This window comes from Vombatus ursinus, unplaced genomic scaffold, assembly GCF_900497805.2.
Source record: "Vombatus ursinus unplaced genomic scaffold, bare-nosed wombat genome assembly UNPS02014791.1, whole genome shotgun sequence".
NCBI lineage: Eukaryota > Metazoa > Chordata > Mammalia > Diprotodontia > Vombatidae > Vombatus > Vombatus ursinus.
Window position 1 is genome coordinate 82,673,996 of NW_020954569.1, and position 26,946 is coordinate 82,700,941.

The 26,946-nt window shown below is 39.1% G+C and overlaps 1 protein-coding gene across 1 annotated transcript in view; it reads right to left on the reverse strand.

The window, feature by feature from the left end:
* The window catches only part of ADAMTS12 (ADAM metallopeptidase with thrombospondin type 1 motif 12), a 525,685-nt gene that overhangs the window by 361,195 nt on the left and 137,544 nt on the right, over positions 1-26,946 (reverse strand). The window contains exon 3 of the mRNA XM_027868744.1: positions 6,060-6,234. Within this exon, the coding sequence (XP_027724545.1) occupies positions 6,060-6,234 (175 nt within the window). The remainder of the gene's footprint in view (positions 1-6,059; positions 6,235-26,946) is intronic.

Sequence of the window (26,946 nt, forward strand, 5' to 3'; positions counted from 1 at the left end):
ATAAGTTGGCATGCATTGTGAAGCCAGCAAAACATTTTGTAAATTAGGGATGTGTTGAGTGGCATTGATAAATTTGAGATGACATTGATGTTAATGAACTCATTCCAAGGTGGGATGGATGAGATCTAGTCTGTCACCCACTACCAAAACTATAAAAATGGGATCCCAAACCCATCGTCCTTAGGTGCTCCTCCACTTGATACAGGACCATGCTGTCTGAGTGTTCCCAACTCCAATATGCAATTATGTGGGTGACTCTGTGTGCCTCTCTCTCCCTTGTCTCTTACCCATGCTGCCTGCCTTCCTCCTCCGCACTGTCTGCCTCTGTTCTCTCTGTGATTTATTAAAATGTGATGGATGCTTTACTCCCCACTTGCTGTGAGCATGGTCTTTCTCAGTGAGTATCCAAAGAATGGGGTGTGTTCACCCTGACCCAACAGGAACCCCTTTGTTGATTCCCTCCCTTTGGCTCATAAACTGGGAGCTCCAGGCCTCAGACTTATTTTGTCCCACGTCCTATCGTACATGAGCTTGGTCCTGGGTATCCACTGGCAGAAAGCAAGAGGAGACAAAGACACCTCATACCTCATACTAGAAGAGACTCTCTCATTGTTAGGTCATCATAGATAATAATGATGCAGATGATGAGGACAATGGTGGTGGTGGTGATATAATAATAATAATTAATGGCAAAATGATTACATCAAAGAAGGTGAGTGAATCTCTTATTTCACTGTTAAAATAGACAAATAGTTGGGCTAAATAAAATCCATAATTATTGGTTCAAACACTTCAATGTGCTTCATGAATCATTTGCAACACATTTTATTAACTTGCTCTCAGATACAAACCTGACCTCATCTATCTTTGAATTTTTTTTAAATTTTAAATTAAATGTTATTTTTTCTGTTAATGAAAATTCATTTTTTCTCCTTCCTATCTCCCTCCCACTGGAAAAAGACAAAACAAAAAAGTAAAACCCAAATATGAATAGTCAAGTAAAAGAAATTCCTGTATTGGCCATATGCAAAAATCATGTCTCATTCTGCCCCGAGTCCATCACCTATCTGTTAAGAGCTGGATGACATGTTTCATCATTGGTCCTCTGGCTTTGTGGTTGCTCATTGCATTTGATCTCATCTTTCTTAACAGAAAATATCACATGTTTATTACCCCAAATGGGAATATCAATAACCCCTCCAACAAATATAGTTTAATTAAATGCTTATGCACACTATACAAAGCATTTGCAGCTTGTATTTTCAAAAAAATCTATAAATGGTTAAGAGAAAACAATATATTGGTTGGGAGCCAAAAGGGAATGCCAAAGAGTTTTATGGGTATAAAGAGAAATCTATTATTGATTCAGTACTGGAAAAGTTGCTCCAAAGTGCCACAATTTACTACAACATTTACATTACTTTATTGATTCTCCCAACGCCTTTGACTAAGTTCCACATTCTTGGGTTATCTATATACTGAAGCTGTATAAAATAGATCCAAGCATAATAAATACATTAGAACTTCTTTAAACTCTTAAAGATTATTGAGGACAAAGGATATGAACAGGCAGTTTTCAAAAGGAGAAATCACAGCTATCTATATCATATGGAAAAATGCTCTAAATATCTATTGATTAGAGAGATAAAAATTAAAGCATCTCTGAAGTACCACCACACACCTATCAGAAATGAAAAAATGCTGCTGGGAATGAGGGGAAATTAGTACAATAATAAATTGTTGGTGGAGTTGTGAACTAGTCCATTCATTCCGGAGAATAATTTGGAACTATGCCCAAAGGGCTATCAAACTGTATGCCCTTTAACCCACCAATAGCTCTGTATCCCAAAGAGATCAAATAAACAGGAAAAGACCCCCATTTATAGCAGCTCTTTTTGTGGTAGCAAAGAATTGGAAATTGATGGGAAGCTCATTAATTGAACAAGTCATGGCAGAATGATTGTGATAGAGTACTACTGTGCTACAAGAAATGATGAGGGGGTGGTTTTAGGAAAAACATGGCAAGACCTATATGAACTGATGCAACATGATGTGAGAAGAACCAGGAAATCATTGTGCATAGTAACAGCAATGTTATAATGATGATCAACTGTGAAAGACTTGGCTACTATAATCAATACAATAACCTGAGACAATTTCAAGGGATTCATAATGAAACAATGCTATCCACCTCCAGAGAGGGAAATGATGAACTCTGAGTGCAAATTTAAGTATAATTTTCTCACTTTCTGTATTTTTTTGCCTTTTTCTGATACAGCCAATAGAGAAGTATATTTTACATGTTTTCACATGCATAATTGATGTCATTTTGCTTGTCTTCACAGTAGGTGGGGTGACTGACAGGGAGGTAGAGAATTTGGAACTCAAAATTTAAAAAGAAAAGAATGTGAACAATAAATAATTTTTTAAAAAAATATTGAGGACTTTTCTCTCTGCAAATAACTTTTGTTTATGTGGGTTGTATCTATTGATATTTACCATATTAGGAACTTAAACATCTTAGTATTATGATGAAAATAGTTTTGACCTCACAAACCTCCTGAAAGTGTCTTGGGAAACCCCATAGGTCTCCATTCCACATTTTGAGAACCAGTGTGCTACAGCATTTGATGTCTATATGGAAAATTATTCTCTATTGAAAATATACTACCAATACAATAATATCAAGAACAATTGATATTAAATGAGGCATCTCCTAAGGAGACAGTGGAGTAAAGTGCCTGTTTTACCATAGCCCTTCAACAATGATCATTTCCCTTTTTAGTCATCTCTACCAATATGATAGGGGTGAGATGCGATATCATTGTTTTGATTTTCATTTCCATTATTAAAGATTAATTATTGTGTCTCTTATTGTTGACATTTAATGATATTAAAGCATTTTTCATGTTTATTGGTAGACAAATTTATTCCCTTGAGAATTGCATGTTCATATACTTTGGCCATTTATCTATTAGGCAATGGTTGTCATTCTTATGTATTTTAATCAGTTCCTCATGTATCTTGGATACCAGACCTTTATTAGGGAAGCTTATTGCAAAGATCTCTCTCCAGTTAACAATTTCCCTTCTGATTTTAACTGCATCGATTTTGCTTGTGAAAAAAATTATATTGTCCATTTATCTTTTATAAGCATCTCTATTTTTTCTTCAGTCATGAACTTTCCCTTTGTCCATAGTTGTAAAAGTTATTTTCTTCCTTGCTCCTCTAATTTGTTTATGGTGTGACCTTCTATATCTAAGTCATATATCCATTGTGGCATGTTGTATGAAATCTTCATCTAAACCTAATTTCTGCCAGCCTGCTTTTCAGATTCTCCACAGACTTTCGTCTAATAGTGGGCTCCTTATCCTAGCAGTTGTGGTCTTTGAGTCTGTCAAACACTATGAAACTTTGGTGATTTGTTTCTATATGTTGGATACCAAATATGTTCCACTGATTTACTTCTCATCCAAAAACTCCTACTCATTGACACAAAGAAATCACTTAATCCCCCTACACAATAGTCTACTACACTTTAAATATAAAGGAATAGTAGCAGGATATGTGTTAACATTTTTATCTGAATGCCATCAAAAAGATGAAAAAAAAGAAAACAAAGAATAATAATGTAAGTTTTCATTGGATTCCATCAAATAATATGAATAATATGAAAAAAACAAACTAATCATGTAATTCAAATTTGTGTACAAACAACTTGGAGCAAGGCTGAAGGCTGAAATGTTTTGTGGAGTACCAACACAGGAAAATGTATGTAACTGGAGGGAGAGACTTCCAGCTAGGGTATGAACATCGAGACAATGCCCTTTAAATTCTACAACTCTGCCTGAGACAACTAGTCAAATAAAGGACATGGAAGCAATAACTTAAAAGGGCAGGAAATAAAAGATCAAAGCCTCCATCTATTTTCATGACACAGAGAAGACACCTCAGTCTCTTGAGTTGCTTTGCTATATAGAGGCTATGCCAATACCACTGAACACATTCACGAAGCTGCTAATACTTTTAATTTGGGGGCCTCAGAGAAGTTAATCAACTTACATGCCAACTTCTATCTTTACCTCTCTTCTTAAAGCAACCTTTTGTTTTCTGATTTTGTGCTGTTCCTAACATAAAATGCTCCATCTCCTAATATGGGGCATTTTCACTGGCTGTCCCTCATGTCTGGGGTTCCTTCCCTCATCTTCTCTGCCTCCTGGCTTCCCTGGCTTCTTTCAAGTCCCAGCTAATTCCCACTTTCTACAGGAAGCCATTCCAATCCCTCCCAATGTTGGTGCTTTTTCTCTGAGTTTACCTACAATTTACTCTTGCTTGTACATAGTTCCTACTCTTGTTTGCACATAGTTCCTTGAACATTGTCTCTCCCATTAGACTGGGAGCTCCTTGAGATCAGAGACTGTCATTTGCTTTTCTTTGCATTCCCAGTGCTTAGCACAGTGTCTGGTACATTGTAGATGCAGGTGCTTAATAAATGCTTGTTGAATGATTAACCTTCCCAAGCCTTTTTCCATGTTGCCTTTTCCTAGTTTCCACATTGTTAGCCAATTTATCCCTTGCAACTCAAGTTCCTTCTTCCTTATGTACTGTAAACTCTTTCCACCCCATCTCTCTGGTCTTCTTTTGAGAATCAGGGTATTGGACAGTGCACAGAAATTGACAATAGGACAAACAGGTTCAAATTATATTTTGAAAATTTACTATGTGTGGGACCATAAAGTATCTCCAAGGCTTGGTTTTTGTATCTGCAAAATGGAAATAATCACACTAGTACTACCTACACCATCAGATTGATGTAAAATACACATGGAAATGGGAGCTTATCCTATAATTTTCATAGCTATTTCAAAATCTCAACAGACACCTGCATACTAAAAGAAGAAAGTCTTACACAGTTTACCTCCAAAAAGTCAATCCATAATCAAGATGAGAGGAACTGTCAATGAAACCACTCTATCATCTGATGGATGTCCTGTGTGTGGCATGATGTAGCTTGGACACCATGGCATGGATGCAAAGTAAAATTAATGAGGAAGGTATCAGCAATAACTAAGCCATAACATAGTGATAACTGAATCTGCTACCTAATAAGGTGACCTTATTTTTTCATTTTTCCTTCAAATGATCAGAACAACTCACCAAAACATAACATTTCTGGGTTTGCCACACACTTTCCTCGTGACACCTTTATGAGAGTGATAGTACAAGTATTCTCATTTATACAGATGGGGAAACTGAAGAGAAGTAAGTTGCCCATGGTTACACCTAATAAGTATCAGAGCTGGACTTCAAACTCAGGTGCCCTGATGTCAAATCCAGTCCTCTCTTCACTATACCTATGCCATATGTATTGTCAAATATTTATCAAGTCCAGTGATTCTCAAACTTTCAGGTCTCAAGACACCTTTACACTCTTAAAAATTATTGAGGACCCTTGAATAGCTTTTGTTTATGTGGATTATACCTATCAATATTTACCATGTTAGAAATTTAAATATATTAATATTATGATGAAAATAATTTTAACCACTTAGACTCCCTGAAAAAAATCTTAGGGACCCCCAAGGATCCGCAGACTATACTTTGAGAGTCAGTGGTCTAGTCCTTATTACATGTAGATGTGAAAAGCTATCTGATAATATAAAAGCCAAATGTTTTATATTTGTAACATTAAAAATAATCAAAATGTTTTTTATTCCTAATATCTACCTCTTAAAATATTTCTTTACTTCTTTAAAAAAACAATTGACCATTCTGATCAATAGCATCATTAACTCTGTTCAGAGAGCCTATAAGTTCTTTTCTTCCATTTCACAAAAGAAGAAATTTTAGCACAAACAAGTGAGATGATTTAGATAAAACAAATCAGAGCAAGGCCTGGAAATAGAAACCTAGTTTTCTGAATGAAGAAGAAACAATATAAACAGGGTTGTACAAGAAAAGGCATTTTGGAATAAACACCTTCATTTCTAAAGATCCCACTTTCAGCACCCACTTCCCAACTACCCCCTCAAACAGGAGGAAAAAGAAGGTCCCCATACCATTTAATCCACAAGCAGGTTCCTTTTGTTCTGGAGAGCCCCATTTCTTCCTCAGAGAATCTGGATGTATTTGTCTCTTGTAAATGATATGTGGGTGGAGCTTTCCTTCAACCAATCGATGCATTTTAACAGGTTCAATGAAATAGTCTCCATGTGGCAGGCGAAAAAATCCAGTCTGAAAATATATTCAAGAAGACTTGGATCAACTTCTTGCAAGTGAAAGAAAAACTAAGAGAAAACAAAATTGTGTAGATGTTGCTGCTTACTGAAGATCACCATTTCTGTAGTTCACTATTCAGCCCCAAACACACATTTCCTCCTCTGTATGCATCTAAAGAGCTGTCCAGTACTGCTACCAGTCACCAAGTAGGATTCCTCAGTAGTAACTTAATGATGTGCATGAATGACATGACCTCCTAATAACTTCAGCACTTTCTAAACTGCCCTAGGGTATATTATCCAACCAACAGCTTTTCCAGGTACTCTATTTGAACTCCCTGCCATCTTACCCCGACTTGATGCTTCATCTCTTGGAACCCAAGCTAAGCTATCTTAATTGGTGAGTGAGTAAAAACCTATCTACTCTACTGTATCTAGCTGGCCCCAAATCAGTGTCATAGGCCCTTCAGCTATTTACCCCTGGTATCTTGCTACCAACTCTTATGACACAAGAATATAACCTCACCTCACCCCATCCCTAGCTTTCTATCTCCTACTTCTGGCACAGTACCCAAATAAACTGCTTCTAGAAAGGGCATGTCGATTAACTACATATGGATAGATTCTCCATCCCTGGACTTCCAAGACCAGCTCTCTTGGTCACCACTTCCATTGTATGTGTTGAATACCCAACTAAAATCAACAAGAAATGGAAAAAGTTCCCAACACATAGAAAGTCACCAATTTAATGTTTTTTTTTCATTCATTCATTGATTCACTCACTTACTCATTCATTCACTCATTCATTCAACCATTCCTCTCCATTGGCCTAGAGTGTGAACAGCTCATCACAAGGTTGCTGATGCAAGAACAGGGTAGGCTAAGATATAATCATGTTATCTATGAGAAGCAAGAGTTACACACAGCATGACCAAAAAATTCCCATTGCTAGACCTGTTCCCACCCCATCTTGGAATACAGCCACTTGCTGGCTCTTCTACAACTCACTTCTGCACAGTACCAGTGCTAATGGCGATACCACTTGAGGGGAAATTTTAGAGGCAGAATTCAAGGTTGTTTAGTCCAACCTCCTCATTTTACACTTAAGGAAACTGAGAAGTAGAGAGGTGAAGCAACTTGCCCAAGAATTTGAACCCAGTTCTTCTGACCCCAAATTCAGCACTCTGTACCATTGTACCATGGTCATGTCATTCATAATAAGTGATGGATTGCACTTATGAGCTCCCCTGTTATGAATCTAATACTTACACCCACACACACCATTAATCCCTTTCCAGAATGCTCTCATTTGTGTTGACAGTTCCAAAATACACAGTTTTTGACTTGGAGCCAGGATAGGAGTTGGACCTCTGAGACCAGCCCACGGACCCTGAATCTCAGGGTAATAATAGGACCTGAGAAAGCCAATCTGAGAACAAATTCCCTAAGAAATATGTCACTCCAAGTTAATCTATGGAAAATCCCTAGTCTGTCCTGCTATGTATGGTGAGTATTCTGATACTCGGCATTATAGGATAAAGATGATTCAAACAATCAGTGAATTACAAGTAAAAAAGAAACTCATGAAAGAAAAGGTATCTTGCTGCCAGAGATAACTTAATTTGGCACCTAACAACACCGTAAGGGGGCCGCTTCTGAAATTTTATCTTACTTTTTTTTTGGTCTACATTTATATTTCAGTCTCTGGGGACTTCCCAGCATGGAAGCTCCCTCCAAAAGTTAAATAACTTGTCAATAGCCAAATAGAAAATATGTGTCAGAAAGCAGGACTTGAATCAAAATTTTCTTGACTCCCAAGTCAATTGTCTATACAAAACTACTTATCCAGGTGGAAATCATTAGTTCCACACCTTGATTAGTGATATTTCTCAATTTCTATTGAATTACAAGTCAAGAAGGACCACAGCAAACCCATCCGATCCAGGGTCAGACATAGGACACTGGGGTTTAGAGCCATAAAGAACCTTAGTGATCATCTAGTCTAGAAGTGTCAAAGGCCTCCCAAAGCAGATTGAAATGTAATTGGGAAATATTTAACAAAATAAATAAAAATATAATAGAATTTAGATAATGTCAATATAGAGTTTTCTAAGTGAACTTGAGGATCACAGAGATCTTTTGCAGGGTTTAGTAGCCCCTCTTCCTATCTGAATTTGATACCACTGATCTTGTGGTACCATTTTTACAGATGAAGAAATCAAGGCTCCAGGAATTTGTCATAAAAGGGAGCAGATGACAGACAGAGCTGGCATTCAAGCTACACTTTTTTTTTTTTTACTCCAAATCCAGTGCTTCTTCCTGTTGTTCTTTTGAGGACTGTCATTTTCTCTGTCATTGTTTTTCCTTGAAGGCAGAGCCTCTCACAGGAGGAGTCAAAGCATTAAAACAGCTGGAAATGACTCCATATAGCTCAGGGATATGGTTCCATTTCTATAATTAAACATAAGCAGAGTGCAAAAAGAGAACTTGGATCTGATGTGAATTTTTAGAGTACATTTTTGCTCCATAGTAACAAAACAGGTCTCCCAACAGGGCCAGGGATTCTGTGAACATTGTGTGACTTCTATCAAAATGAATATCACTTTCCTAAGAGAGGCAACTGGAGCAGCTGGGATGCAGTGGCCACGCCTGGAGTCAGGAAGACCTGAGTTCAAATCCAGCTTCAGACACTTACTAGCTATGTGACCTTTGGGGAAGGTCACTTAACCCTGTTTGCCTAAGTTTCCTCATCTGTCAAATGAACTGGAGAAGGACATGGCAAACCACTCCAGTATTTCTGCCAAGAAAATCCCAAATGGAGTCACAAAGAGTTGAACATGATTGAAACAACAGAACGAGAAAAAAGGGAGGTAACAGGAGAACACTCGTACCACAATGAGATTTTAATGGTGTTTTCTCAATCCCAAACTTTGGCTTCAAGTTGTGCAGAGACAGATGGGACTCTGGGCCAAGCCATCATTATCACATTTATCCCCTTTAGCAGGAATGGGGACACTTGGAAGGTGCTGCTGTTTTCCCAAATGTTTAGTTTCTATTTGCATTCTTCTGCTAAACACTGTTGGTTGCTGGGCTTGTTTCTTTTATATTATCCCACTAGTAGAAGCAGGAGAAGACCAAATATCCAGCCCAAATATTCCCAAGAAATCCATCCACAAATTTGGATTAATTGCCCCTCAGCTACAAAGTCATTCTCCAGTCATGGTAAGACTTTCCATATACCTAGATTGGACTGAGGTATCAGCAGGATGCCACAATTGTGGCCAAAAAGGTGAGCTTGGACCCACTATGACAAGAACAAGGAGGAAAGATGATGAGCAGAGACACCTAGGTCAAGTTATGACAGGGCTTCTTAGCTCTTTCTGCCTTGGACCCTTTTGGCAGTAAGGTGAAGTCCACAGATCCTTTCTCAGGATCATGTGTTTATATGAATAAAGTAAAACACAGAAAATTACAAAGAAAAGCTATTAAATTAAAATATAGTTATCAAAATGTATCTTTTTAATGTTCATAGACCTAACCATTAAGAATCACTACATTGTGTGGATGCTTAGAAAAGAAAGCTTCATAATAAGACTCTGGATTTCTTCTGTTCTGTCAGATTCCACCTCTTAAAAGCATCAAGCAGTCGCTTGAGTTTTTCCATGTAGCTAACATGAGCTCACACAGCACATATCTGCAGGTACTCACACACAGCTGTGCACATCTGGCAGGCATGTGTATTGCAGCATGTAGTTCCCATCTCCTTTTATCTAGCAGAAGCCAGACTGTTCTGAAAGGAAGGGTCTGAGGTTTGCTTTACAAAGGAACTGATTGATCCTTGGTCTTGCCCCATCCCATCCCCTTCCTCCACTAGATAGAAAGGTCTTTGAGTCCCAGCGGTTGATATAGTGTCTTATTCACAACAGCTATTCAATCAATCAAAAAGTATTTATACTATATAATACCTGCTTATAGGCTAGGCACTGTGTTAAATGTTGGGGAGACAAAGATCAAAATGAAGCAGTTTCTGCCCTTAAGGAGCTTACTTTCTATGGGGAGAAAAATATAGAAGTACATTATACATATATATATGTATACATATACGTACATACACACATATACATACATACATACACAAAGATAATTTGGGGGGGAGAAGCACTAGAAGTTGAGGGTATCAAGATAGGCCACATGCAATGGGTGACATCTGAGCTGAATTTTAAAGGACACTTGGAATTCTAAAAGACTGGGAAAGGGATGGAATACATTCCAATCGTGGGGGTACAACCCTTGAAAAGGCACAGAGATGGATAATGAAATGTTCATTGTAAGGTGTGCTTCAACAGAAAGAGTAGTTTGGTGGGATCATAGTGCACTTTCAACACTCAAAGGAGTAATGTATGGGCAGCTAGGTGGTGCAATGGATAGAATGCCAGGCCTGGAGTCAGGAAGACCTGAGTTCAAACCTGGCCTTAGATACTTATAAGCCTGTGCAAGTCTTGCCTCAGTTTCCTCATCTGTAAAATGAGCTGGAGAAGGAAATAGCAAACCACTCCGGTGTCTCTGCAAAAAAAACAAAAAACAAAAACAAAACCCAAATGGGGTCATGAAGAGCAGGACATGACTGAAACAACTGAACAACAAGAAATTATAAGACTAATTCATGTCATGTTAGGAACCACCGTTCCCATTACAGCTCAGGAGGAATTCCAAAGCCACATTTTCTCCATATTGTTTCAATACAATGCAACAATTTATTATGACTCTACTATGTACAAGGCCCTGTGTCATAAGGATAGTAAAATAAAGTCTTTAAAAATAGCTGACATTTTTTCATTGTATGTGAATCACCAGTGCTTAGCACCTAGTAGTCCCTTAATAAAGGGTTTATGAATCTGTCGAATTGAAATTCTGGACACTGAAGGATACACAAAGATCATTAAGATCCCTATTTCCTGCTGGCTAATTTCACTGCCCTAACATCCCAAGAACCAGTTTGAGACTGAACACAAATCCAACTGCCCATTTCTCTAGAGGCTTGCCATCAGCTGCAACATGTCTACATGACCTATGCTGGGAAGGGAGGCTGGAGGGAGAGCTATCTCTAGACAGAACTAGCATGTAGGCAAAATGTGAATACAGTACTCTCCTGCCTGCCTTTTCACTGGATTTCTTTATCCAACAGTGATATTCTGACAGGGCTACCTCTCCAAATAAGCATCATGATGCCTCATATTTTCTTCCATGCCCCCCATAAAAACCCACTGTCTGTTGGAAAGAATCTTATACTCATTCAAACTAAAGTAAACATGGTAATAAGACTTAATGTGCCAGAGCCATATTTTAATAGGAAACAAATCCTTAAGTTGAAAGAATGAGCTGCTAACGTTGGAAGTTTATGTGTTAATAATAAGAATAGCTAGCATTTACACTGCACTTCACATTTTGTAAAATACTTTACAAATATTACCTCATTTTAATCTTCACAACAACCCTGGGAGGCAAATGCGATTATTATCACACCCATTTGACAGATGAAGAAACTGAGGCAGATAGAGGTTAAGTAACTTGTTCAGGGTCACACAGCTACTAAGTATCTGAGGCCAGAACCGAACTCTGGTCTTTCTGACTCCAGATCCAAAGCTCTATTCGTCGTACCACTTACTTGTCACATCAGGCTGTATAAAAACAGTCCCTTAACCTTAAAACTGACCCTGGTAGTAAGCATTAGACAGTAGTTAATAGCGTGACAAAGTGGAAACACATATGAACCTTACTTCTGTTACTTACACACTGCTTGTGCTGTTTCCTCATCTATAAAGTAAGAAGACTGAACCAGATGATTTCTAAGATCCTTCCATATCTGAATTCTTTTAATTATATAGAACATTTCTCCTGGATAGATTTCTTGGAGCTCAGCCAGGGCTCAATCCCATAATACTTTTTTTGTTGAGAAGTTGAAAATAACTATTCAAAGACAAGATGGTAGTGGTTTTATTTTCCCCTCAACACATTCTTAGTTTGTAAGCAGTTGCTCTAAAAAAAAAAATCAATCAGGTTGATTTACCTGAAATGAAACTCCAGTTCTCTCTCTATGATTTAGGATCCTAAGGGGAACTGACAACATCCTTTAAGCACAAATTCCAGGAACTTTTTAAAAAGCAGTTTTCTTAGAGACATCAAGCCGGGGGACCCTTGAAAGTCCACCTCTTCTGTGATTTTCTACCTTCAGCGAAGAGCACACATCTGTAGTGCCAGGAAGACAAAGGAGAATGACTACTCTTTGAACATTCAGTCAGAAGGGCCTTCTGCTGTCTCTCCCAGGAGCATATCCCAATGTCCCAATTTGCATTAGCAAGAAACTCTTACTTGGGAATAAATCCCTCAGTTTGTAGCTTCAAACTAATTCTTTCTGTCCTTAGGTATTTGTATCCCCAGTGCTTAGCAGAGTGACTGGCACATAGTAGGTACTCAATTAATAGTTATCAATGTTAATAAAATTAACATTAAAATTTAAAAATTAAGCTACATAAAACCAACATTTTATTAACTGACTGGTTATTGTATTTTCTGTGAGTTTCAGATTTCAAGGTTCCATAGAAGAAGCTCAATAGAGTAGAGAGTTAGGAAACTCAAATTTTAGCCTTCACTCTGCCACTAGCCTACTGCATGACCACAAACATGTCATTTAATTGTGGATCTCAGTTTCCTCAGTTCTAAATGACAGGGTTACCCTAGATAATTTCATAAAATCCCTTCTATCTTAAAATTCTATGGTTCTAAGTCTTATAATGCCAGCAGCTCCTAGAAACAAGAGTAATTTATAGTTGGGCAAAGTTTTGTTTTTGTTCAGTTGTTTCAGTCATATCAAACTCTCCATGACCCCATTTGGGGTTTTCTTGGGAAAGATACTGTAGGGGTTTGCCATTTCTTTCTCTGGCTCATTTTATAGATGAGGAAACTGGGACAAACAGAGTGAAGTGACTTGCCACACAACTAATAAATGTCTGAGGCTGGCTTTGACCTCAGGAAGATGAGCCTTCCTGACTCTAGGCCTGGTGCTCTATCTACTGCCCCACCTACTTGCCCATGGCAATGTTTTACATTTTACAAAGTATTTCCACAATATATTGAAATTCTCAGGTAGACAGGGGTAAGTATTATTATTTCCATTTTACAGATGGGAAGACTGCAGCTAAATGAAGCTAAGTCTCTCACCCAAAGTCATACAGCTAGTCAATGACAGAGTTGGTACTCCAATAAATGTCATCTGAGTGAGTGATCTGCCTACTACCATTTCTCTACTTTTGCTTTATAATCTAATACTATGAGGCAGTGAAGAATAGTAGATAGAGAGACAGTCTTGGAATCAAAACAACCAAACCTCCAAAACCTCCAAGACATCATAACTATGGGACCCTGAGCAGTTCACTCAGCTTCTCCATGGCCCAGGAGACTCTTTAAAACTAGGAATTGCTAAGCAGCAGCGGCTGTACGTTGATGGAGGGAGTTTTCTTATTAGGAATTCCCTATGATAGGGAAAGGAAAACAACCCAGAAAAGGACCTCTTTACAAGTTTTTCATTTCTATAAAAACATGCATTACTATGCACATAGGGAACATGATTTAACTCCCAACCAACCAACCAAATATTTATTAAGCATTTACTTATCCAGGTCTATGCTAGAAATGCTGGAAAATACTGAAGAAGGATCATAGATGCCATAGAGTATGACTTCTTCATTCTACTTATGAGGAAACTGAGGCACAGAAAGTTTATGTAGCCTACCTAGGGTCACACAGCTATTGCTGTGACTGAACTGGGATGTGAATCCAGGTCTTACTGAATCCAAATCCAGTACACTAACCACAAAACCAAGCTCCGTCTCAGAAGCTAGGAAGTGATAAAGATGGGATTCAAAATTGAGAATTTCCTGTCTCCTATTACATCACACAAATTACAAAGGAATATAAAGACTTCTTTCACAAAAACTTGACTTCCAGTGGCTAAGAGTACTCTCTGTTCCATCAGCACCCATATGCCAGCAGCGATCGGATTAAACAGAGACCTTTACCATGCACCAAGCATCAACCAACTAAGAGTCTTTCCCTCACCATCCCTCAAACATACTATTTTCATTCCTTTCCAAAGTCCTTGTTTACTCTGGTTCTCCCTTACCAGATATGTTCTTTCCCCCAACCCTCAACAATCCTTTTATCCTGCCTCTTCAAGAATGGCGGACAAACAACAACAACAACAATCCTGCCTCAGACACTTATTAGCTGTGTGTACCTGGACAAGCCACAACCTCTCTAAACCTTAGTGTCCTCATCTATAAAATGGGAATGATAATAACAGTATGTACATTACAGGGTTGTTGTAAGGATCAAATGAGTTAATCTATGTACAGTGCTTTGCAGTTCTGAAAGTGCTAACTGATGGCTATTGTCACCCAAATTGTACTCATTAAGCCCATGTTCTACCATGAGGTAGTCAAGCAGTCTAGCCTACCCTCTCTCTCCTCATTCTAACCTATAGTCCTTAGAATTGTGACTTCACAATTTAGCATTTAATTATATTTACCTCAACATTGTTTGCCAAGTGTTTTGGGCACAACAGCCTCATTTGCCCGAGGAAAGTGTAATCTACTTGAAGGCAAGCACCAAAATGCATACTTCTTGTTTCCCTATTACCCTAAGAGATCAAACATAAATCAACAAGCATTTATTAAGCACCTGTTATATTCCAGGTACTGTGCTAAGTTCTGTGGATGCAGAGACAAAAATGAAACAGCCCCTGTCCTCAAATAGTTTGCATTTATAAACCAATATGTACACATATAAGTAAAATGCAGGCTTGCTGGGCATGCCTAATCTGGCTGCCTTGGGGCATGTCCAGATTGCCTAACATGGAGGCTTCTTCATCTGCTGACACACGAGTGGAGGTAGCCTTGCTGTACTGGCTACTTGCATCTTTAAAACTGGAGAGACTCAGCCAGTTTCTTTTTCTGCTTCTCACTTTTCAACAACTCTTCTCTGCTGCTTCCAGAAAGTGAAGATCCTAGTGCCTCCATGGGACTAGGATGGGAGATATGAACTGAATGGGTGAACAAGGAAAGTACATTCCTTCCCTTGCTTCCTATCACCCCTCTGGGGGAAGGGAGTATTTCCCTCAACTTTAGGTGCTGGAGGCAATCCCTGCAGGACCTGGATGGAGTTTGAACCAAGGTGATCCTGGTGCCAGAATTACAGGTGGGATAATGCCAGCCTGGAGTGGAAGCTCCAAGAATCCAGGATGTCTAGTACCTGAACCCTACTTGAGGTTTGGACTTGGAACTAGGAATGTGCTCCAAAGGAACAGAGCTAAGCTATGAGCTTAATAGCCTTCCTATCCCCAGAGACTGAGGTGGTGTAGGTTGGGGAGAAGAATTATGCCTTCCAAGTGCTGGGGGAGTAAATTTGTATATTTGTGATTATCTTTTTAAAATTTTTTATATTTTATTTTTTCCAATTACGTATAAGAACAATTTTTAACATTTGCTTTTTTTATTTTGAGTTCCAAATTCTCTTCCTCCTTTCTTTCCTCCCCTCCCCTTGAGAAGGCAAGGAATTTCATATAGATTATACATGTGCCATCATGCAAACTATATTTTCATATTAGCCATGTTGTGAAAGAAAACACAGACCAAAAAAAAACCCCAGAAAAATGAAGTTTAAAAAAGTATGTTTCATTTGGAACTATGAGCAAAGGACTATAAAATTATGCATACCCTTTGACCCAGCAATACCACTTCTAGGTCTCTATCCCAAAGAGATCATAAAAATGGGAAAAGGACTCACATGTACAAAAATATTTATAGCAGCTCTTTTCTTTGGTGGCAAAGAATTGGAAATTGAAGCAATGCCCATCAATTGGGGAATGGCTGAACAAAGTTGTGGAATATTAATGTAATGGAATACTATTGTGCTATAAGAAATAATAGCCCAAGGACTTCAGAAAAATCTGGAAAGACTTATATGAACTGATGCTGAGTGAAATGAGCAGAACCAGAAGAACATTATTACACTGTAACAGCCACATTGTGTGATGACTGACTTTGATAGACTTGGCCCTTCTCAGCAATGCAAGGATCTAAGACAACTCCAAAAGACTCATAATGGAAAATGCTATCCACATCCAGAGAAAGAATTATGAAGTCTCAACGCAGATCAAAGCATGCTATTCGCTCTCCTTTACCTTTGTTGTTTTGTTTTATTGCTTCATTCTCATGGTTCCTCCCATTAGTTCTAATTGTTCCTTACATCATGATTAATGGGAAAATATGCTTAATATAAATGTGTAAGTAGAGCCTATCTTGGGGGGGGGGGAGAGGGCAGGGGAGAAAACTTAAAACTCAGAACCTTATGGAAGTGAATGTTGAAAACTAAAAATAAATAAATAAATATTTTTTAAAAAATAGTATGTTTCAATCTGTATTCAGACTCCATTAGTTCTTTTGTGATTATCTTTTGAAGCAAATATTCCTTTGTAAAAGCAAATCCATTTATTTGTGGATAAATGGACTTAGGGTGCAGGAGATCTACACTCCCTATACTTGAAGGAACATCACTGGTGGAGTCTGGTCCCATTTGCAGAAAGCCTAGATACCTCCAATCCCCTTAGGGGTGCCAGAGAACCCCGAGGGAGTAGGGAAATCTTACCTTACTGGTCTTATACACAATGAAGGCCATGTTAGTCATAACATAAGTTACGTAAGTACATGCAAAAACATATTAAAAGTAGATATTTAATTTCAAGAGGGGAGGTACTACCTTCTGGGGTAATCACAAAGGACTCATGCAGATGATGGCATTTGATTTGACCTTTGAAAGGATTCCAAGAGGCAGTTGAGGTAAGAAAGGACTGTATCGCAGGTCTTTTCAATAACCCAGAGATGAGAAGAGCAAAGAAGGTTGTGGTGCTAAGTACATCTTTGTTGATTGACTTCAGATCGGTGTGGGGTGGGGAGGAGAGGACTCCTTGCTTCAATACTTAATGCTCCTCTGCCATCTTGGCTCCACTTCAGAGCACTATCACTAAAGCTGGAATAAGACCTAAAGGTCTGATCTTGTCACTCCTCTTCTAAAGAAGCTTCAGCTCCCTAAAGGCAGACTTCTCTGTCTGGCATTTAGAACCCACCATCTGGCTACAACCTATCCTTCCACACTGATTATACGTTACTCCCCTTCACAGACTAAATGTTCCCGACAAACTGACCTATTTGCTGTTTTCTATACAGGACATTCCATTGCAGGAACTATCCTCCATGACTGAAATGCTCTCTCCCCAACTGTACCTTTTAGAATCCTTAGAGCTCTTCAAGGCTCAGCTCAAGGACCACATAGAAGAGGCTCCCAATCCTCCCAAATGTTGGTGCCCTTCTCCCCTTCCCCCCTCCAATGACTTTATGAATGTAAACGTTCATTCTATATTTACTTATGGGAATGGTGATCGGCAGAAGCTCTAGTCAATTACATTAATTCTCCTCAAAAATTGAAGTTTTCATAGAAGGATGTAGATGAGTTGTTCAGGATGAAAAGGTGTAGATTTGTTGTTCAATTGTGTGATACTTTTTCTGACCCCATTTGGGGTTTGCCATTTCTTTTTCCAGTTCATTTTACAGTTGAGGAAACTGAGGCAAACAGGACTAAGTGACTTGCCCAGGGTCACACAGCTAGTAAGTGTCTGAGGCCACATTTGAACTCAGGTGTTCCAGACCCCAGGCCTAGCATTCTATCTACCACGACACCTAGCTGTCCCAAGGTATGGATTGGATGGGTTGAAATCTACCCTTCTAGAAAGAATGACCACACTGATGAAATCATGGATTCATTGGAGCAATGGTGTCAAACTCAAATAGAAAATAGATCCCTGCTGGCTGCTTATTGATTTAGAAAACCAGCAAATTAACATATTGAATTTTTACTTATTTTGTTAAACATTTCCTACATTTTAACCTGGTTGGGCTGTATTCAGAAGCTTTTCTGGCTCCTGGCTCCTCCAGCTCCTAGTCCAGTGAACTTGTAGCCCTTCCAAGTGTCTCCCTGATTTTCTACTACCTAATTCACACATGCGTCCATTGTCCCAAAACATATATCTCTTTCTGCCTAGTCACATCCTGATTTAATGTTCAGTTCTACTGGAGGTGTATCTGGTACACATTAAACCATATTAGGAAACCCTGTTTCCTAGGATGTTTTGATGAAAGATGAAAGGGCCTGCTCCGAGAGGCCAAGGCCTTTTGTCACCATAGTAACTCTTTCTGTATAGAAACCAGGACAATACCCCATAAAATTAGGCTAATAGTCAATGCATTTGGATTGATAATAATGTTTATCACCAAAATTGGGAAAATAGGACAAGTAGAGGTGATGATGAATAGATTGGTGAGAAGGTGATTCAGCGGAAGGCAGAGCCAAGAGTCAGAGAGTAGGGCTAAGTGGGAGTGGAATAGACTGGAGAGAGAGGCCAGAGAGAGAACAGAAGCTGTGGCGGAGTGGGAATGGCAGCAGGAGGTGATGAATCTCTCAGCTGTTCATCCTGTCAGGCAATTCCCATCGGTGACAGCATGCAGATTGTTCCAAAAAAATCTGAAGTGTATATGGCGGAACAGTCTGTGCTGGCCCTACTCCAGGGCTTTCCTCCTTCATACCCCACTGCCTTTGTTGCCTTGTTTCCAGAGGTTTATTATATCGAGGTCCACTGACTGGCAAGGGGGAAAAATGAATTGAGAACCACACACAAGAAAGAAAAAGCAGCTTACTATATAGATGGTTGTCTTTTAAGAAACAGAAATGTTATAGAATTCAACCTAAAAATAAACTTTATCCAATAAATAAAGCATAGAAAACATTTTATTTGTGTTCTGTATGATGACCAGTAATGGATGAAATGGACATTTAGGGAAGGGAGAAGGAATAAAGGGAAAGAGGGAAAGTGGGGGGAGAATAGAGAAAGGAAGTGAAACATGAGAATGGAAGGAAAGAAGGTGGAGAGAAAGGGATAGGGCATCCAAGGCACACTTCACCTTTGCAGGTAAAACACATGGAATTTTTCCCTGCACACCACAGTCCATCTCCTGCCACCAGAACTTTGAACTAGCTGTACTACAGGACTAGGATACTCTTCCTCTTTGTCTCTGCCTCTTAGAATCCCTATCTCTCTGCGAGTCTGAGCCTAAAGGCCACCTAAAAGAGCTAAGCACCTTGGGTTGGGCATCCAGTGATACCTATGGTTTCAAAGCCTCCGTTTCCTATGCTTTTTAGTTATAGATAGATAACACATCTAATCAGGTTTTCAGATTGAAATCTTCTACCTTCTAGCTTTGGTCATTTATGCATAAACTTTGTCACTTTCTTGAGGGTTTTATGTATGAAAAGAAAAAAATGTTACAGTATTAAATGCCAATCAAAAAGAATTGCTTACTTGGAGCACTTGGGATGCACTGAAGAGCCCCTGTGACCATGACAAGCAAGAACCCACCCCAGCCTTCCCCTGCCATCTTGCAGGAAGCATCTGCTTCAGGCCGATGACTTTCTAGAAGAGGGAGCACGTGAAAGTCTTTCTCTTCGCTCCAAGCCAGAATAACAATTACAGCTAGGATTTACATATTGACTTAAGGCTTGCAAAGCACTGAAGTGTGTTATCCATTTTGATCCTTACTGCTCTGTGAGGCAAGTGCTGTTATTGTTCTTATTTCACAATGAGGAAACTGAGGCTGAAAGTAATTTGCTCAAGGTCATACAACTAGTAACTTTCTGAGGAGGGATTTGAATTAATTTTATGGAAATGGCAAACCATGCCAGTATCTTTGCCAAGAAAACCCTAAATGGGGTCACAAAGAGTCAGACACAACTGAAACAACTTAATAATATTTAATCTAAGTTCAGTGATTTTGTCAATTAGTCATTTCAGCAATACCGTTTCTCTTTTTCCCCCCCAACTCCCCCTATTAGTGATGAGGTTCTTTTCATGGAAACTGTTATGAAATGACTACTTTAGTCCCTTTGACCTGCCTGGCCACTCTGGGACTTCAGTTCACTTTAGCACTGGACCAGCGTTGTCTCTGAAGTGTTTTAATCCCGGACAGCTCTCCTGGTCCAAGGTTTGAAGGAACCTTTGATGCTGAAGGTTCAGAAATGGCCAGCTGGACAATGACTGAAAGAAATCACCCAATCAATCAGAAAGGACTTATTAAGTGCCTGCGACATGCCAGTCATGAAGCTACACTGGAGATACAAATACAAAATAAACGAAATAATCTCTACTTGAAAGAAGCTTAAAGTGATGCTTAAAAAATTAAAATTGCTGAGGATGTTTTCTGTGTTATAAACCTGAAAACCTACTGAACAAGGAAAGAGAAAGGGCTGCCCATCCACATGTTCTAGAACACTCTACAGACCTGCCCTTCAGGGATTTCTTAGAATCATTAAATTTAATATTGAAAGGGACCTCAGAAATTATCTAATGAAACTCTTACATATACACATTAGGAAACCAAGATCCAGCTAGGTGAAGGGATTTACCGAAGGGTACACCAGCATGAAGCAACAGCTGGGATTTGAACCCAGTCTCTTCATTCCAAATCCAGCACTTTTCCAAATGCACCAATCTAAATACTATTTCCCTATAAGGCTGATGTGAATGTTCATTTTAGCAGTTGGTGGGTCAAGTGGGAGAGGTAGAGAGGAGAGATAGAGAAAGAGAGAGGGGAGATAGAAGGAGAGAGAAAATGGTGGCAGATAGAAAGAAACAGAAACAGGAAAGATGAGAAAAAGAAGTGTGAATTGCCCCTTACCCCATGTTCCCCTAGGATATGGGTATTAGTTAGTCTTATACCTACAAAATACACCAAAAAAAAAAAAACATCAAAAACAAAAACTTTGCAAGATACTTGGAAAGGCATTCATCATTGATGAAGTATCTGAGTCTTCTCCAGAAGACCAAACAGCACAATGTTAGAAATTCAAAAAGGAAACAGTTAGAACTTCTACCCTCTGCCTTTCAACAAGTCCCTTCAGGCTTCATGTGGTCCTTTGGGAATGTTAAAGAGCTACAAAGGAAAATGGGGCCATAGTATCATGATACAGAGAGAGGCATTTTTTTTTCTTAGAAGGAATAAAGAAAGGATCAAAAACTATGCACAGACCCAGAAAATAAGCACATGCTTCTAAAAAATCTGTCAAGATAAGGTTTAAAGAGTTGAAACTCCAGAGATAAAGTGAGAGAATGAAACAGGTCAATGTGACTCTGAAATCTAAGCTAATCTTAAACTAGTGAGGCTGTTCTGTAGTGAATCATAAATCATATGATGGAGGCCAAGTTAGCTGTAGATATACAGGTCTCCTGGAGAAGACCAATAGAGGATCCAAATGGAAGAAAGAAACAAAGTTCTTTCCTTGGAGGAGGAAAAAAACAACAGAAAGTACTTAGCTGGCCATGGCCTGAAGTCCTACCAAGGGCCCACAAGTTTATCTTCCACAGAACCACAGACTATAACTATTGGAAAAGACCCCAGAGGTCATCTTGTCCAGTTCCCTCAGTCCAAAGTCTCACAGATGCTCAGTGGTTTCTTTTATCTTCTCAGAATAGCTATTAATAAAGTGATGGCTATTGTTCTATGGTATCAGTGCAAAAGACATATGTAAGCTCAGAAATCCTGCCCACAAGCTCTTATTCATTCCCAAATGACAGAGTTTCTACTGCTTCTAGTACTAAATTTCCTCAACTTTGGTGTTGCCTAAGGGACTGGCAGCTATGTGGTGCAGTAGATGGAGTGCTAGGCCTGGAGTCAAGAAAGCTCATGTTCCTGAGTTCAAATCTGGCCTCAAACACTTACTAGCTGTGGGACCCTGAGCAAGTCACTTAACTCTGTTTGCTTCAGTTTCTTCGTCTATAAAATGAGTGGGAGAAAGAACACTATAGTATCTTTGCCAAGAAAACCCCAAATGAGGTCACAAAGAGTCAGAGGTGACTGAATAACAAAAGGGCTGGCAATGAGGCCTGAAGCAGTCACCAAACTGGGAGAACCTGGCTATAAGCCTACTCGGGGATATCTGAAAATATCCCTTACAAATGACACAGCATTTAGGATGTCTTTGGGCTATATCAGTGATAAAATCTCAATGGATGGAGCACAACACAGATGCACATGATACTAAATTTATCTAGTATAGATTTGTAGTCAACTGAGTGGCACAATAGATAGAATGCTGAACTTGAAAGGAAGATCTTGAATCTTGACCCTGGGCAAGTCATTTAATCTCTTTTAGCCTCACTTTCCTCATCTGTAAAATGGAGATAATAGTAGCACCTACCTCACAGAGTTGTTGGGGGATCATAATGAGATAAAATATGCAAAACACTTTGTAAACCTTAAAGTGCTATATAAATGTTAGATATTATCATTAATTGCCACATTTTGTGGTAGGTGGTATAATAATAATTGGCATTTATATAATGCTTTAAAGTTTACAAAGTTCTTTGCATATATTATTTCATTTGAATTTTATTCCTGCCTCAAACACTTACTATTTGATCCTGTGCAAGTCACAACCTCTCTCAGCCTCAGTTTCCCCATCTATAAAATGGGGAAAACAATCACACCTACCTTCCAAAGTTGCTGCAAGGATCAAATGAGATAATATTTGTATTTTTTGAAGCACTTATCACAGTGCCTGACACATAGTAGACACACTCTTTTTGTTGTTTGGTCAATTGGTCGTGCCTGACTCTTCATGACCCCATTTGGGGTTTTCTTGGCAAAGATACTGGAATGGTTTGCCATTTCCTTCTGCCGCTTATTTTGCAGATGAGGAAACTGAGCCAGACAGGGTCAAGTGACTTGGCTAGGGTCACACAGCTAGTAAGTGTCTGAGGCCAGATTTGAACTCAGGAAGTTGCATCTTCCTGACTCCAGGCCCAGTGCTCCATTGACTGTACCACCTGGCTGCCCCAGTAGACACTCTAGGAATCCTTATTCCCTTCCCCTTCATTTGATTCTCACAACTCTACACTATAGATCTTATTATACCTATTTTCCAGAAGAGGATTTGAGGCTTGGGGAAGGTAAATGACTAGTCTGTAGCTATATAGTTTTTAAGTGTCAAGGATAGGATTCAAACTCAGATCTTCCTAAGTCCAAGTCCATCATGCCTTCCATAAAGTCAGTCTGTAGAGCATACATAGGATTGTAGGATCATCAGTCTCAGAAAATCACCTGGTCTCATTTTACAGATGAGAAAACTGAGTCCCAGAGGCAAAGTGACTTGCCTACCAGTCACACAGTTTGGGAGTACCAGAGACAGAATTGGAACCCAGATCCTCTGACTTCAGAGTTAGTTCTCTTTTCACTGCACTATGAAACTTATGCCACATTAAAAAACCCCAAACAAAATTCTTTCAATCCTAGAATTATAGAAACACAGACACCAGAGATCAGCTAGTCACAAAGAAGCTCAGAATGCTGGAGGGAAACCTGAGGTTCACCTAATCCAATCTCTGCATTTTCAAGATGAGGAAATTGAGGCCTGAGGAGAAATACAGTCACAGAACTGGTATATAAAGAGCCAGGATCTAGGCTTTGTGATAAATGAGGAAACCAAGGCAAGAGAGACAAAGAAACACGCCCCAAATTGCTCTGTCTTTTTGAAGTCTCATCAAAGAGACTGTTCCCTTTCATTTCTTCCTAGGTGTCTTTTGTTTTCCCTCTGCCTACCAATCCCTATGTTTATCACACAACTAAAAAGCTAGTATAGAATCCATTATATGTAACATATACAGCCAGTGGCACAGTGGATAGAGTGCCAAGCCTGGAGCCAGAAAGACTCATCTCCTGAGTTCAAATCTGGCCTCAGACACTTCCTAGCTGCGTGACCCTGGGTAAGACATGTCACCCTGTTTGGCTCAGTTTCCTCATATGCAAAAAGAGCTTGAGAAGTAAATGGCAAACCACTCCAATATCTTTACCAAGAAAACCCAAAAATGGGGTCACAAAGAGTCAGACGTGACTGAAAAATGACAAACAACCACAAAGTGGATAAGTGGTCTTCTTGAGTCACTTTCTAGCTGTCTACTGCTCTGAGTAATTAGTGTGGGTGAATCACACTTGAAGGGCAAGGAAGCAACATCAACTGTCTTAACAAAGACTAGAGAACTAGGCTTCCACATAGAGAATGGGGATAATGGACAAAGCATGATAGCCAAGGAGAGACAGATGGTGCAACTAGAAAATGATGAATGATCACATCAGAATGGGCTCCATTATACACAGCAGCTTCATGTCTATGCCTGTATTCACGTAAATATAAACATTTGTGTAGCCCAATTTCCTCAAGTAAATTGTGAAGAAGTAGATGTCCTTCTGCTTCTCTAATATCTAGTCATTTTTCCCTTCCTGACATCAGAATTCTAACCTATGCCACATTTTTCCAAGGCATTAGTCAAGTAAATTTCATTAAGGGGTTTATGTATAATGATTTGAATTGTTAATCTTCTGAGAACACTTGCATTCTAATCTCTATTTAATTAAAAAAATACTCCAAGGCCCAAAAGGAATGAATCTCTAATGGTAAGTTTTTAGGACTTATTACAGGAGTAGGGTAGAGCTTGGCCACAGAAAAGAATCGAGAAATCTATCTTACTCTCTTTGTCGCAGGTGTGGGAAACTACAGGTATAGACTACAGGGTATCATGTTAGACACTATAAATCCGAGGTTTGGTTTAACTAAACTGCTTCCCTCCCACCCCTATCCCTTCTTTATTATTCTTTGTTACAAAGGATGGTTCACTGGTTAGGGGAGAGGAGAGATATGAAGAAACTATGTAAAAAAGGTATTAATAAAGGTTTTTTTAATATTCTTTTAAAATCATAGTATTGTTCTTGGGAGATATTTTGCATAACTAATTACCTTCAAATGGCCAAGATTAACTAAAAAATAGCAAGGTTTTATAGAGTGGGGGCCCAATATGAAACCAACTTAATCTTACCTACAAATATAGCAGGGAAGATAAATGACTTCACAATAGAGGAAAGAAGAGGGGGAAGAGAGAGAGAGAGAAAGAGAGAGACAGCAAAAGAGGAACAAAGGCAAAGAGGGAGGGAAGGAGGGAAGGAGAGGGAGAGAGACAGACACACAGACAGACAGAGAGAAAGAGAGAGAGAGAGCAAGCAAAAGAACAAAAACAAAGAGGGAGGAAAGGGGGGGAGGGAGAGAGAAAGACAGAGACACAGAGACAGACAGAGACACATAGACAAGAGACACAGAGAGCAAAAGAGGAACAAAGACAAATGGAGAGACAGAAACATAGAGAGAGACAGAGAGGGACAGAGAGCAAAAGAGAAACAAAGACAAAGAGGGAGGGAGAGAGAGAGACAGAGACACAGAGTCAGAGAAATAGAGAGAGATGGAGAGAGAGTGCGAGCACAAGCGAGATGAACCTTGGTTTTATTTGGTCACAAAGTTAGCATAAGTCAAAAATAGTTTAAAAAAAGTAAGTTCTGGGCATAATGCTTTAAGGGAAAAATGACTGAATAGAGAATATATGAAAGAGGGTTAGAAGTGGAATAATATGAGGAGTAGCAAAAGAGAGAAGATATAAAGGGGGATATGGTGATTTACTTTAGATGCTATTCTCAGGTGGAAGAAGGAAGAGATTTGTTCTATGTTGCTACAGAGTCAGAACTAAGAGCAATGGAGTGGAAGTCACAAGGAGGTAATCAGTTTGATACAAAGAATGTTCTGATAATTTATCTGCCAAAAGTCAGATCAGTTGCCTTGTGAAGTAGTGAACTCCCCCTCGCTGGAGATTTTCTCTGATTCAGAGGCAGCAGTAATGCATTTTTTTAAATGTGTGGTGGTCACAGTTAGTTCCCTAAGGGGCCAATTTATGATGTATTTTTTTTTAATTTTTACATATTCATGAATTATATTTCATCCCATTTGGCCATAGGTCAAATAAAGACCTGGAAATAGGCCCAGCATACTGAGATAACATTGTCTGAATCTTTGCAATTTCAGCATCATGATCTAGTGGAAAGAACACTGGGCAAAACGTCAAAGAAGCTGGCTTCTAGTCTAAGTCCCATTGCTAACTGGCTGCATGACCTTGAGCAAATCACTTGATCTCTGTATCAAAGACTGGCTATCCTTTAAAAAAAAAAGGAATGGCAAGACTACACTACAAATCAATATTGTGAAGAGAAAATCCAAAAATTGATAGCAAGCATTTTGTCTAATCCTTCTTTTTCATTGTTTTAGATTGATCCCTTTCCTTTATGCCCACTGTTACCACTAGAGGGCAAAAATCCAGGCTCTAGTAACCTCAAGTCTGAAAGATTGCAATTGTCACCTAACTGATGAGCTTGCCTGTGTTTTCAGTGCCCAGCCCACCACCCCCATCCACCACCTTCTTTCCATTCCATTACGAACATCGACAAAAGCTTAGACTTCCTAGAAGACCATTATTAACATTCCCCATTATTTTCCTCCTCAGACATCTGCATTGAATTGACTTCCCATCCCCAACAAATCAAGTTCAAAGTCCAACAACATGGTATAGTAAAAAGAGGATTGAATTAGCTTCAGAGAACATGGAATTTTGTTCTAACTCTGCTACTGCATGACCTCAGTCAAGTAACATTTACTTTCTAGGTTTTAGTTTGTTTCCTTAGCTATAAAATGAGGGGAT